This window comes from Brassica napus, chromosome A1, assembly GCF_020379485.1.
Source record: "Brassica napus cultivar Da-Ae chromosome A1, Da-Ae, whole genome shotgun sequence".
Classification (NCBI taxonomy): domain Eukaryota; kingdom Viridiplantae; phylum Streptophyta; class Magnoliopsida; order Brassicales; family Brassicaceae; genus Brassica; species Brassica napus.
Window position 1 is genome coordinate 2,176,534 of NC_063434.1, and position 14,921 is coordinate 2,191,454.

Below are 14,921 nucleotides of genomic sequence, written 5' to 3' on the forward strand. Positions count from 1 at the left end.
ACTGGATTAGGAAAGTCTAAGCTGCATTAATTCATAAAAAATGGAACCGTGAGCTTATAGAATTCACATGGACTCGACTCTACTAGTCTTTTGAAGACATGTTCTTTCCTTTATTAGATTTAATTAATCAAAGTTACTTCTTTAAGGTCGTGATGAGATAACTACACACATTTTCTAACCATTCCTTTACTATTCCGGAATACAAAAAACAAATAAATCTAGAACAAAACGAATAAAACAACAGACAAAACGATATAAAAAGAATCAATGTCATGACGCTTATATGTTTTCTTATAGCTTTATTTTGTGTCCAAAATTCAAAGTTGCTAAGATTAGTTGAGCTCTTAGAGGGTATACCAATTGGAGATCTCTGGATTAGAAAATTGAATTATTGTTGGGAGAAACTAAGCTTTGAGGCATAGCAAGATATCGGTTAAGTCTAATAAACTATTACATATTCCTCAAAATAAGTATATTTTCCTAGTAAATACATATTGCATGTGAAGTCCAACGGCCCGAATAAAAAAGGTCGGAGGTTTCGCACTCTTACACGCAATCCAACCACGTGGACCAGAGATCTTTGATTGTTTTCTTATGAAAGAGGATTGTAGTGAACGACTAAGCCCTGATTGACCAACGTGCGTCAGATCATATGCTCTATAAGAGATGCTTAGTTGAACATATGCTTCAAATGTAGCTATAAGTATTTCCTCTCTATAAGTCTTACCTTGTGGGCCTTATATGGGCTCCACATCGTATTCAGTTGGCTTGAACTTATGCGAATTACTCAGTTCCAAAATTGCATAGTTCCTTTGGATTTTTCAAATTGGTTTCATATGGGTAGGCGTAACTGAATCACTGATGCCGGTGATTTTAGTAGAGGAATTGTGATTCATTTATACTCGATAAGACATGGCCTGGACTCTAAACTATTTGTTTACAACAATTTTATTGATATGTATGCTGAACCTAGTGGACCTTAAGGGTTGCCATAAGGTTTTTGATAGGATGATTGTGAGTGGATTTGGTCGGGTATGTATATATGGGCTCTAAAATTTAGGCCCACATTTCAACATTGAATTAGATGTGGATTTCACAAAACCCTACGATCTTCTTAAGAAAAACACCCATGCCAGGAGATTTAAACATATGTACAAAATGTATAAGATTTGATAAGAAAATAATCCCAATTATTCTACGTACCTCTGTCACATATTATAGTAAATTCTATCCCGAATGCATGAATGAAAAGATTAGATACATGTTTACAAAGTAAAAGTAAAACTAACTACATTGGAAAGGCGAGATATTTTTCTTGGTTTGTCAAAGTAAAAGGGCAGATATTTTTCTTGGTACGGACACAAGTAGCAGATATTTTTGACCCAACCACTGCCACGCCAACAAGTGCATTAAAATATCCTTTGGCCAAACCAATGGCTAATTTTAATTAGTTTATTTCTAGGATTTATCCAATAAACTTCTAACTATCATTTATGTCTAGGATTTATCCAATAAACTTCTAACTAAGTATCATTTATAATCCAGACATAATTAATCCTTTTATTTGGCGTTATCTCTTTATCCAAAATCCAAAATGATACTAGTATTTTAATGAATACAGCTAGCTAATTATTTGAATTAACAAAAAACTTTTGTGGTGCATTGAAAAAGAGCCAAGGCCCCATGACGATTCACGATGTTCTTAAGATGGATTATTATGACGTTAACTTTATGTTATCTAATTCTAAAAGTTTATCCAAGATCTGACCAAATCTGATTTAGTTTAATAAATCCTAAAAGCAAACATATTAAACAAGGAAAGTAATCAGAACGTAAAAAGAAAAATCAAAATCAAAATCCTGACCTATTAAATTCGGTAAAGAGAAAAATAATATCCAAATCACACAACCTCCTTCCGGGAAAAAAATAAATATCTGGCTGATAGATATTTGTCCAAGATATTATCATCGCTGCTGATGACGTGGCGGTACTATGCCACGTGTAAAAGCGAGGCCATGTGGACCCTTCCTTGTCTTTAAGGGGTCTATCTCAAGCAAGAGAAGTAATTTGTGTTTTGTTCTTTTGCGTTGAGAGAGAGAGAGAGAGAGAGAGCACCGATGGCGAATGAGTACGAGGTGGTGAATACTGTTTCTCTCGAGATGCATCACGATGCGGCTGAATCTCAGAGCGACTCGTCGACTCTCTCGAACTCGTTCGAGTCCGGCCTCACGGTTGGCGATGCCGATTCGAAGAAGCTGGTAAACAAACCGAATCTTCTATTTGTTCTGTTGTTGCCTTTGAGACGTAAGAGATAGTTAATTGATCTATTTAGGAAAGTAATCTTATTTGAGATTGTTAGATATGGAAGGAAGGAAGCTTCAGATCTGATGCTAGTGTTAGGTTTTACACTCGTTAACCTAAAAAGATCTTATTTTGATGAATGATACTAATCAATCCTTTGTAAGCATTTGCCAAAATCGAAAAAGTCATTTATTTTAAATGAATTTGAATCTTCTTCTGAGTGATTTGATTTCTTGACAAGTATGTTGTGTAACTGTTTATGCAGGATGAGTGTGGTGGATGGACGAATGAGAAACACAACTTGTATCTTGATTCTTTGGAGAACTCTTTTGTTAAGCAGTTGTATTCCTTGCTTGGAGTGGGAGGAGAGACTCAGAGGCTGAGTAGAACTCGTGGTGTGCAGTCTAACTCTCACAAATTGACTGATCAGGTTCGTTTTTTTTTCTTTTTAATACTGTTTCTTCATTTGTTTTTGTAAACCTATAGCGAGAAAACTTACGACGTTATCTTTTTGTAGTTTACGGTACTACAAAATGGTTACCGGCAGAAAGTTAGCTTTGGGAAAAAACGAGCTCATTTGGAGACGATGGGAACTGATAAAGGTTTTACTAGAACATCCATGAGAACTTCTTTGGTGCATCAGTATCCAGCTCAAAGCACTGCAGGTAACATTCTCCTTAGCCTAGTTGAATCGAACTCCTCTTGGGAGTTGTATGTTTTGGCTTCTTCTCTTCTTGTTTTTGTTACCCAATTAGTGTATGTTCACATTTCAAATTCTATCTAAGAACTAGGCTGATACTTTTGAGTAGATCAATACTTAAGTTATCTTTTGCATTGGCTTTTAGAAGGCTTTTGCTGCAGAAACATAAGAGTTGATATGACCTGTGGGGGATCAAAGAAATGATTGTTGCTACGAAAGACATGTATGAGATCTGGTCTGATATCTATTCACCCACCGACCCACTTATGAATGTTTTTTTTTGTTTTGAACTTGTATTCTCACCTGCCTGATAGTATCTGTTTAAAGTCTAAACCCTGACCTCATTTGTTTTTATAACTCCAGAGGCGTCAGGGCAGAATTTCAGAGAAGAAGTGGAAGAGAAGGGATGTGACTCAGAAGTGTCCAGGAAACGCAGAAGAGGAGCTAATTATGATGATAGTTCATTGAATGATCAGGTAAATTATAGGAAAATAACACATACAAAACAACTTTACGTGTGTTAATACTAAAGAAGCTGCTGCTGCATATTCTCAGGTTGTGCCGTAACGATGGTGAAGCCCCAGAGAAAGTGAAACAATGATATAAAGCAATAGGAAATGAAGTGTAGATTAATTACTATGAATAGAGAAAAAAAATAGGAAGCATGCGAGTGGAAAATGAAGGGTTTTGTTTGTTGTAAAGTATGATGAGGCTAAAGACAGCCTTGTCGAATGGGAATGAAATTAGTATTTTGATATATTATCATCATTTCTTCCATTGCTTTTCAATCTTTAATTCGTTCTATTAATTTTTTTTTTTTCATTTTCTAGAACAATGTTTTTGTCGTGAATTTATAAATTCTTTCAATAGTTGTGTGTTTTTTCTGTTCTACTGGTTAAAATATATTTAAGCTAAGAGCATGTACACCAACACAACCAGTTGCTAGAAGTAAATATTATCATGAGCTGATTAATGCAATTTTGAAGCTGAACGGGGTTTTTATGCAAGCAGGAAGTGCACATGTTCACGAATTGACATTTCATGATCTCTATTAATGCTTTTGAGGATTTTGTGAAGCAATGGATTTACCATTGTCAGTTTCTTGACTCCTGGATCTGTAGAGTGGTCACAGTCACAGCACTATAGCATCTTATAATCATGATAATTCTTTAGGGGACGTATCTTGCGGCGCACGGAAAGTAGTGAGAGACAAAAACAAGGGTTTGCGTTGTAGCGTGATGTTCGCAAAAAAACAATCCATCACTCATTTTCAAGGCTGTGTCCTGTAATAGTTACCGGTTTCTTCTTAGGTCTATTTTGCTTGTTTTCCTTTTCTCTAACCACAATTTCTATTTCTTGCTAAATATGTCCTCCGTATCTGAAGCAACATCCTCAAAAACAAAACAATGTCCCCTAAATATGGGAAACCGTTAGTCATTTGCAAGGCTGGCTTATTATTAATAATACAGATTCGCAACGTCCTCGAACCCTCTCAGGTCCATCTATAAGCAGCCTTGGACCTTTGAGGTTTTCTCTTTTAGCCATGGCTAAACCTCCGTCCTTTGGCTGCTTCTTCTTCCTCTTATTCTTCTTCTTTATATCCTCTTCCTTCGCCGCATACGCCATATCCGATTCCGAAGCTGCCTTCCTAGTCCGACGTCAACTCCTGACGTTACCAGAAAACGGCGACGGCGAACTTCCCGATGACATCGAATACGAGGTCGACCTCAAGGCTACATTTGCCAACACTAGGCTTAAAAAGGCTTACATAGCTCTCCAAGCTTGGAAAAAAGCGATATATTCGGATCCGTTTAACACCACGGCAAACTGGCACGGCCCCCATGTGTGCGCCTACACGGGTGTGGTCTGTGCGCCGGCTCTTGATGATCCCAACGTCACTGTGGTAGCTGGTGTTGACCTCAACGGTGCGGATATCGCGGGGCATTTACCCGTCGAGCTTGGTTTGATGACGGATGTTGCTATGTTCCATTTGAATTCGAACCGTTTCTGCGGTATCATCCCCAAGAGCTTTGAGAAGATGAAGCTGATGCATGAGTTTGATGTTAGTAGCAACTGTTTCGTTGGACCGTTCCCTAACGTCATCCTCTCTTGGCCTAGTGCCAAATACTTCGACCTTAGGTTTAATGATTTCGAAGGTCAAGTCCCTCCAGAGCTTTTCAAGAAAGAGCTAGACGCTATTTTCTTGAACAACAATAGATTCACTTCGGTGATTCCTGAAACTTTAGGAGAGTCTACGGCCTCTGTTGTGACTTTTGCTAACAATAAATTCACCGGATGTATCCCGAAGAGTGTCGGAAACATGAAGAATCTCAACGAGATTGTCTTTATGGAAAATGGTTTGGGCGGTTGTTTCCCGTCTGAGATTGGAAAGTTGTCGAATGTGACAGTTTTCGATGCAAGTAAGAACTCGTTCGTAGGTCGTCTCCCGACTAGCTTTGTCGGGTTAACGGGTGTGGAGGAGCTTGATATCTCCGGGAACAAGCTTACGGGATTAGTAGGGGATGAGATTTGCAAGTTGCCTAATTTGGTGAATTTTACTTATTCATACAATTACTTTAATGGACAAGGTGGTTCTTGTATTCCGGGTGGCGGGAGGAAAGAGATTGTGTTGGACGATACACGTAATTGTCTGACGGATAGACCTGACCAACGGTCGGCTCAGGAATGTGCTGTGGTGATTAACCGTCCGGTTGATTGTAGTAAGGACAAGTGTGCTGGTGGTGGATCCTCTACTCCATCGAGATCATCGCCGGTTCACAAGCCATCACCGGTTCCAACTCCGGTTGTTGACAAACCGTCGCCGGTTCACAAACCACAACCACCGAAAGAGTCACCGCAACAAGATGATCCTTATGATCAGTCTCCGGTGAAGAACCGACGCAGCCCACCTCCACCTCATCAATCTCAGCCTCCGGTGGTTTCCTCTCCTCCACTTCCGTCACCACCACCACCACAAGTCCACTCTCCACCGCCACCTGTTCACTCTCCTCCACCGCCTGTCCACTCTCCTCCACCGCCAGTCTATTCCCCACCGCCACCGCCTGTCTTCTCTCCACCACCACCCGTATATTCCCCACCTCCGCCAGTCCATTCGCCACCTCCACCACCTCCGGTTAACTCGCCGCCGCCACCTGTTCACTCACCGCCGCCGCCTGTTCAGTCGCCACCGCCACCGGTGTTTTCTCCTCCAGCTCATCCGCCACAAACACCAGTCCAACCGTCACCATCACCAGCGGTCATTCTTCCACCTCCGTCTCAATCTCCACCAGTAGTCTACTCTCCTCCGCCAACGATCAGTTCCCCACCAGCACCAGCTCCAGTGGAAGAGAAACAGACGCCGCCCGCACAAGCACCAGCTCCGGTTGAAAAGGAACAGGCGCCTCCGGCACAAGCACCAGCTCCGGTGGAAGAGAAAGAGACGCCGCCTGCACAAGCACCAGCTCCGGTTGAAAAGGAACAGGCGCCACCGGCACAAGCACCAGCTCCGGTGGAAGAGAAAGAGACGCCAACGGCACAAGCACCAGCTCCAAGTGATGAATTCATCATACCACCTTTCATCGGCCACCAATACGCATCGCCACCACCTCCAATGTTTGAGGGCTACTGATATCGATCGAAGAGAGAAGAAACAACTATATCATCTAGGAGTAACAATATTGTAAAACGAAAGAAGAGAAAAAATTGAAGAAGAAGAATATAATTGAAGGTTAAATTATGTATGCTAATGGAGGAACTTGTTATCAGATGTTTAAATTTGTAACAGTTACAACTTCTGATGGTCGATAAAAGATTTATACTTCTAAGCAAAAAGAGTTGTTATTATTTTCCAACTAACTATCTATAGTGCATGCATAATTACATAAATTTCTTTTTATTTTTTCTCACTCACAAATCACAGCTTAGTTGCAAAAAAAAATAAAAAATCACAGCTTAGTTGCAGAAATTTTTTACAATGCACTCCTTATGTTTCTAAATAATGCATATTTTAGAATTTCACAAATATTAAGAAAAATTTAACATTTAACTATCAATGCATTAAATTTTAAAATTATAACAATTTTCCATAATTTAAACCAATAGAAATTCAATAAATACAAAATTGTCAATTAATATTTTTTGAAGTTTACAATTCATTATTAAAAACATATAGAAAATCTAAAACATTTATCTTTTAAACACAAGTAAAAAGTGCTAAAACATGAATTATTTAAAAATAGAGAGAGTATTACTCCCTCCGTTTTTTAATATAAGTCGTTTTAAAGAAATTTGTATGTTCCAAATTATATGACATTTTCGGTTTTCTATGTAAAATTTATTAACATTTAATGTTACATGACCAATAATAATATACCTTATAAAACATTGATCTTTTTATCAAAGTTCTCACATGTTCCGTTCAATATAATTTAGTCTAATCTTCAAAACCTAATTATTTATAAAACATATAAGGATATTATAAGAGATTAATAATTATTATAGATACGATATATTTTATATGAATATGAAATCATTATACGATTTCTATAAATTGTTTTATATTCATTATCTTACATAGTATTTAAATATAAAACAATTGATCAAACATTATTACACTTCCTATAATTATGAAAATTAGTAACTATAAATTATTATTTGTAATATCATTTAGGTTATTTGGCAAGTGATAATAATTAGTTTTATACTTACATTTTATTTTAGAACTAATAAAAATAATTAAATTATAAAATTTTTGTTTATATTATGTAGTTTATAAATAAAAAAAATTGATCAAACATTTTTATTCTTTATGTAATTTCAACAATTAGTTACCATATATCATTATTTTAATATATTTTAGATTATTTGACAAGTGATATTAATTGGTTCTAGAGTTATCTTTCATTTTAAATCTAAACTATAATAAATAAAATTAAAAATTATCGATTAAGCAAATTATAACAATTTTCTTAAGACTTCATAAATGATCGACATGTAAGCAAAATTGAGTCAAGCGACTTCTCGTTTAATATATAGGAGGTTTTTTTATAAATGATCTAAAATTATGATTAAATAATTTTGTAAGCCATGATAGATAATTTTATATATTTTTATAAATGATTTATAAAGCTATATGGACATTATAAGACTTTAATAATTATTATAATAACTAATACAACACAAATTATTATAATAATTTTTGTTGTATTAATTATTTTATGTAGTATATAAATATAAAAAGATTTAATCAAACATTATTACACTTTTTATGATTTTGACAATTAATTACCATAATTTATCATTTTTAATATCATTTAGATTATTTGGTAAGTGATATTAATTAGTTTTAGACTTTCCTTTTATTTTAAATCTAACTAAAATAATTGAAAAGTGAAAATGTTTCAACCAATCAAATTATATCAATTTTTCTTGAAATTTCTCTATGATTGACTTAAGTGGCTTTTCATTTAATATATACCAGGATTGTTATTTTAGGCAATTAGATTTTAATCTTCTAAAAATGACAAAATTATTAACATGTTGATACTTGGCTTAAGAGGTTCTGAAAAGTATCTCAAATTTCTCTTTTGATATATATAGGAGGGTTGTTATTTTAGGAAATTAGATTTTTATGTTTTTTAGAATTGGTTTATTAGTTGAGATACTTAACTAGATAAATACTATACATTGGAGCTGCTCCAACAAAAATAATGAGAAAATATTTTGAGTTGTGAAGTATCACCTTCTTCTACAACCAATCATAAAAGTTATATCATCAAAGATAAGTCACCTCTTTCTGCAGTTGATTCAGCACATAAGACGTGAACTTCCTAAATACCTTGGTAACAATCAATAAAAAAGAAACATGTAATAAATTGCTTTACTAAAATAGGAAAAATAGTACATGCACTTGTTATCATAATAAAAAGGACCATGGATAATAGCGTTTCTTGTCTTCATGTCAAACTGTATTCACCCCATTTCTCATCCATGTTCAGTATCATTAATTATTGTCACAAGAACCCTACTTTTTGTGGAATTATGTATATGGATGGCTTCGCGTCTACATCATTATTTATTCTTAATTATATTATAAGAACACATTATTACATAATACAATATATTTCTTCTAAGAGTACACACTTAACAGCTCTGTTTAGAAATAGGTTTAAGATTTCTCTCGCATTACATTTCATTTGACCTACTCTACTTATCCCAGTAACTGGTAGGAAACACTTTGGCTGATAATACAACAACTTAATGTGGCTTCATGTCTTAATTTCAACAATTATTCTCAGAAAATATGAACAAATTTTTTTAATTGATAACGACAGAAGAGTTTCTATTATTATGGTCAGCCAACCAATTCATTAATGTGATTTGTTTGTGTTGCGTGACTTGCAATTGCATGCGTCTTAATATATAAGCCCATATATGTTTTGTTAAAAAATAATATTACTAATTATTTTCTGTCAATATATTATACACATGTATTAAGCATAAGCAGGTTTTGTAAGGGTGACTCTGAGTATGGCAATTTTTAAAAAATGTTGTACACACTGCGCAGACGCATTGATTTGTGTTGACATGAAATTGGTCTACGCAGTAAGTTATTAATCACAAGTCACAACTACTGATGCCTTGACAAAAAAAGAGAGTATACCTCTACTAATGTAAAAGTTTTCTTTTAAGATCACGAGTTCGACATTCAGCGATGAAAAGATGAATGAACCCACAAGCCATAACCGTCATCAGCCGTGACAACCTTTGGCCTCATACCACACATGATATATATTTCGTTCTTTCTTTTTTGGTTTGTTGTGAATCTTGTGATACACCTCACCGCATGGTTCAAAATCAACTTTGAGCACATTTTTATTTAACGTTTTTTATCATTAGAGTTATAACAAGCTCTGTGAAAGTTTTTTTTTTTTTTGTAATCATACCGTGCAATGCTAAACACTCCGCTATAATATGAAGTTAAAATTTTTGCAATATATTGATCAATACAAATATAAATGTTTTTAACTATAGCAGTTGTGTAAAGATTTTATACGAGGTTTTACTTAATACTGTATATGTTTGAAGGCTTACTTCTATGCAAAAAGAAAAAAAGTCATCATATTTTCTCATGGCAAAAATGATAATTGATAGTGGAAGGTCGATAAAAATTCTTTATTGATAAAAGAAATTATTTTTATGATAATGAAAGAAGCAAAGGAAAAAAATAAGAAATAGTATTTTTTAAAAAATTGTTGAGCTTCGAATGAGATATTATATTTTTGTGTGAAATAACTAAGAGAAACACCCCCTTAACAATTCAATTGTGCTAATCTTTAGTTACTCATGGTGGAGATATACGCATTCAACGATATAACGAGCCATCACCAGATTTTTATATTAAGATTTTTTTTCCTCAACTATATGAACGAGTCCACGTTCCAAGCCAGATCCGAAGCCATCTCATAAGACTAAACAAAATTTTGATATAACAATTGAATGATTAGCTTGTCGTAAAGTACTTAAATATCATTATGAAGACATTAGGGGTTGTTTCCGCTGCACGTCTTCTTCTGCAACCAATTTTTTGTTGTTAATCCTCTTGAGCTCTTCTTCAACTAATTTGCGCACTTGATTATTACACTAGTGTTGCTCAAATGGGGACCATGAAGAAGAAAACCTCGAGAGAAGTGCAAAACTTATTGAACAAAAAATAATTAAGGTGTTACAAGAATCAACAAAAACTACATCGAAGAGTTCACCACGACAAAAGGTAAGAGAAACGCGGGTAAATGATTTCGTGAAAATTACAAAAAAAACAGATTTTCAAGGGAGAAATCCAAAGATGAATTGAGAAGGGTAAGAAGGGGAAATGCCCTGGCGGAGGAGATGTTGAGGTGGCAGAGGAGTGCGGTGGTTGAGGTGTTGCCGCCAGGCAATCTTGACGGTTTCAGCCACCACTACGACAAACTCCACACCTATCCTCATAAGCTCTATACACATCTCTATCCTTTTTATCACCATGATTCTCTTTTCTCTCTCTAGTAGTAAGTCTTGTTTTCTTCAACCCTCTCTCACTTCATCTTCTTTGTATTTATATCAGCAAACTTCAGATGCATCCTCACACAAAAAACTCCAAAAGCGTTTATAATTAATTGTTTCTCCTGATAGAGACTTATAAAATAGAAAATAAAATGAAAAGCATTTACCCCCAAAGAAAATGAAAAATTCTTGGGTTCACCCCTAGAGGTTCACCAACCAATAGTGGTTGAGTATTTGATATTTGATATCTTTTAAAAAAGGAAATAAAATTGAATTTCCAAATATGATATAAATTTTTAAAATAAAATAATAAAAATACATAAATATAGTTACAAAAAATAAATAAATAAATATTGTTAAAATGTTAGCAAAATACTAAATCCTATACCCTAAATTCTAAACTCCAAACCCTAAATTATAAACCTTAAATCTTGGATAAACCGTAAACCATTGGAAAATTTTAAACCCTAAATCATACATCAAAACTAAATTTTAATAACATTAAACCCTAAACCCTAATCACTAAACCCTAAACCCTTGGATAAAGCCTGAACCCCTGGATAAATCATAAACTCTAAATCAAAAATATTTAAAACTAAACCTTAGAGTTTATGATTTATTCAAGGGTTCAGAGTTTACCCAAGGGTTCATAGTTTACCCAAGGGTTTAGGGTTTAATGATTAGGATTTAGGGTTTAGTGTTATTAAAATTTAGTTTTTAGTGTATGATTTAGGGTTTAAGATTTTCCAACGTTTAGAGTTTATCCAAAGTTTATGGTTTAATGTTTAGGGTTTAGGATTTAGGGTATAGGGTTTAATATTTTGCTGAAGATTTAACAATATTTATTTTTTGTAACTATTTTTATGTATTTTTATTATTTTATTTTAAAGATATAATCTAATTTGGATATTCAATTTTATTTCATTTTTTAAAAGATATCAAATTTCAAATACTCAATCACTGTTGGTTGGTGAACCTAGAGGTTCACCATAGGGGGTGAACCCAAGTATTTCTCAAAGAAAATAATAGAACTGAACAGAAATAATAAAATATGGATAACAAATTAAAGAGTTATCATTGGTGTTCTTTTCCTTAAATTATTTTGTCAAACTTCTTTAAGAAATGAAGAGAATCTTTTATTGCCTAATGGGAATTGTGTTTACCCCAGTAGTGACAAAAAAAAAACTGAAAAAACAAAAGAAAAGATCCATTGACATCCGGAATATTAAGGTAGTGCATGTCATTTTTTTTCTTTTGAGCTTTACATAGTTTTCAACGTTCAAATCAGTAATGAACACTAGTAACTTTAGTGTCAAATCTAAAGCGGATATGGCTGGAGATTCGATATTTATTCAGAAAGTAAGATTAGTGTAGTAGTAGCGTGATCGTGTGTTAAAGAGTATATTAGCTTTAAATGAGCTCATAATCATATCGTATTATTAGATCGACTTTGTATTGTCTGTAAATGAATATATGGGTTGTCGGATCAGATTTGTATCGACTCGTGCAGGCATTGAATATCTATCAACTTGAAATTAGATAGTCCTGGCTTTGCCAAATATTCTCTGTGTACAAATAGTCCGTCCATGTGTGTTGTGGTGAAATGAATTAAAGAAGTCCATTCACATTAAAATTAGCAACAACCCTTTTTCACTCTTTCGAGATAAAATATCTTTAAAACAATTTCAAATATCTTAGAATTTCATTTTGTTTTCTTAAGTTCGCACTGTTTATTTTCTTTTAGTAATTTATTAAACATAAGAAATAATAACACGTGAAGAAGTTGTTTTGGTCGTTTCACCCCATTGTTTTGGTCGTTTCACCCCTTGAGGAGAAGAATAACAAAAGAGATAAGTTCTATTAAGATTTTGAAAATGTAGTTGAATGAGACGAAATTTCATATAGATTTTATTAGATATTACCAAAATATAAAATATACATTGATTTTTTTTTCAATTTGGTAAATAAAAGTTAGTCGGATCGTGGCTCTTCGACGCTACCAAAGGACGATCTTCTTTTCAACCCACTAGGCACGCGCTCTCTTTAAGCGACCGACAGTATAGAGAGATCAAAGAGGTGTATGCATTTGGATTATCACCCTAATGATTGTCCTTCTATACTTACAATATCGTTTTAGCTATTTTCTGGTCGTCAGCTATTTTAATTTGTAAGTCCTAAATACTGATTTCAGTTCGTTAAGCATATGCAACATATCTATCATCCAACTATATATATTCGATATATCTCATTCTATGATTCAACTAAGTGTTTCAAATAATTAAAAGAATCATCTACGTATGTTATGGAACTTGGTATCAATCCTTTGAAGTGCGAACCCCCCTCAAAAAATGCAACTCCAACTTATTAAGAGCATCTCCAATGTAAAATTCTATTTTTTTTTTTAAAATAGAGTAAAAGTAAAAATGGAGTAAAATTGCTCCAACCCTACTCCATTTCTCACTCCATTATGGAGTGATGAACAAAAAAAAATAAACTACTCCATTTATGGAGTAAATTTCATTACGGAGTGAGATATAGAGTTGGGTTGGAGCATTCCTTACTTCATATCCACTTTTACTCTATTTATGAGGAGAAAATGGAGTTGGAATGAAGATGCCCTAAGTGAAAGTTAAAATAAAAAAATCAACTACATTAATGGATACAGGATATATATGTTAGTTAGTTAAAACTCCACTTTAAGTCTTTAACTTACCAAAGAGTGTGACATGAACGGGGTCATGTCTCCATTAGCATGTCGTTAATCTTATTGTTTGGACACACTACAGATAATTGCTACAAAAGTGCACGTCGCATTTTCATCCTCATGATAGAGACCCCTCCCCCACATTGGGTCGAGTAAACCACGCCATAAATTAGTCCTTTTCATACAAGTCTTAATAAACTATTGATACTATTTGGCTTTTATATATATCAACATCCGAAACGAACAGAATAACAGTTGCATGATTAAACTTTATTTACCATTGTATAAACGTGTTATGTATATCTAAACAAAATTTGTGTTCAAAAAAAAAAGTATATCTAAACAAAATATGTGAATATGATAAGGTTTGGTTTCCTATTTTATCATGATCTAGAAAAGCATATCTTGAAGAAACGCTAAAATTTAAGATATAAATAAGGATGAGTTCAACAAAAAGAGGAAAGACTTACAAGCACCAAGCGATAGATAACATGTCACGAGAAGAAATCGTAATATCAAGGGGGAATCTATTGAGATAATGTTACAATAACAAGAGGCAATGAGACACTGTTTCACTTTCACATTGGTCTATACATGCTTCAATCATTTAAATAAAAATAATGTAACTGTTTTTTTTCTTCCTTAAATTTATAGTTGAGTAATTGGCGTAGATACACCCAGAAACTCATGTAATTTGCCATATAAACTTATTTCTTTTTAATATTTTTAATGACTATAATACCCTTATTTCTATTTATCTCTCTTCTCCCTTTTATGTGTTCTAATCTCTTTATCTTTCGTACAAATTCTTCAAATCTTCTTCTAATTCAACACAAATCTTTATTTTTTTATTCTGATTCTTTTGACACCCATAATGCTAATCTTATTATCTCTCCCCAATTCCAATGTTTCTAATTTCGAATCAACTTTTATATAATATACATGTTAGTAGGTATTTTATTACTTACATGCTATTATTTAGATTTTAATGGATTCTTAATCGATACATAAAGTGTTAGCTGTTACAAATAGATTTGGAGCTATTTAATAGATAACTAATTAATTGTTAATAGTTTCATTAACTGATATATGATTTGTTAGTCGATACATTTGTTTGATACATAGATTGTTAGATGATACTGAAATTATTAGCGGATATATTAGTTGGTATGTAGA

General features: G+C 33.8%; 3 protein-coding genes across 7 annotated transcripts; 2 read left to right on the forward strand and 1 right to left on the reverse strand.

Moving 5' to 3' along the window:
- Positions 1 to 1,981: 1,981 nt before the first annotated feature.
- On the forward strand, positions 1,982 to 3,880 carry LOC106370891 (cold-regulated protein 28). Of its 5 annotated transcripts, none has more exons than XR_002654492.2 (6): positions 1,982 to 2,258; positions 2,567 to 2,731; positions 2,819 to 2,966; positions 3,147 to 3,224; positions 3,365 to 3,477; positions 3,557 to 3,880. XR_002654492.2 is itself a non-coding variant. In XM_013810887.3 (5 exons), the coding sequence occupies exons 1-5, from the start codon at positions 2,118 to 2,120 to the stop codon at positions 3,566 to 3,568; spliced, it is 579 nt and encodes a 192-aa protein (XP_013666341.1). In that variant the 5' UTR covers positions 2,032 to 2,117; the 3' UTR covers positions 3,569 to 3,880. The 5 variants fall into 5 exon arrangements, 1 of the variants encoding a protein (XP_013666341.1); XR_007339467.1 differs by having other exon boundaries at positions 3,150 to 3,224; XR_002654487.2 differs by having other exon boundaries at positions 3,147 to 3,236; positions 3,557 to 3,648.
- A 579-nt stretch (positions 3,881 to 4,459) lies between these two features.
- On the forward strand, positions 4,460 to 6,844 carry LOC106362014 (pollen-specific leucine-rich repeat extensin-like protein 4). Its single transcript, XM_013801861.3, has one exon. The coding sequence runs from the start codon at positions 4,545 to 4,547 to the stop codon at positions 6,627 to 6,629; it is 2,085 nt and encodes a 694-aa protein (XP_013657315.2). The 5' UTR covers positions 4,460 to 4,544; the 3' UTR covers positions 6,630 to 6,844.
- A 3,841-nt stretch (positions 6,845 to 10,685) lies between these two features.
- LOC106370884 lies at positions 10,686 to 11,197 on the reverse strand. The gene has a single exon (XM_013810881.3). It carries the CDS (start codon positions 11,021 to 11,023, stop codon positions 10,826 to 10,828), a length of 198 nt encoding a protein of 65 aa, XP_013666335.1. The 5' UTR covers positions 11,024 to 11,197; the 3' UTR covers positions 10,686 to 10,825.
- Between the last annotated feature and the right edge of the window lie 3,724 nt (positions 11,198 to 14,921).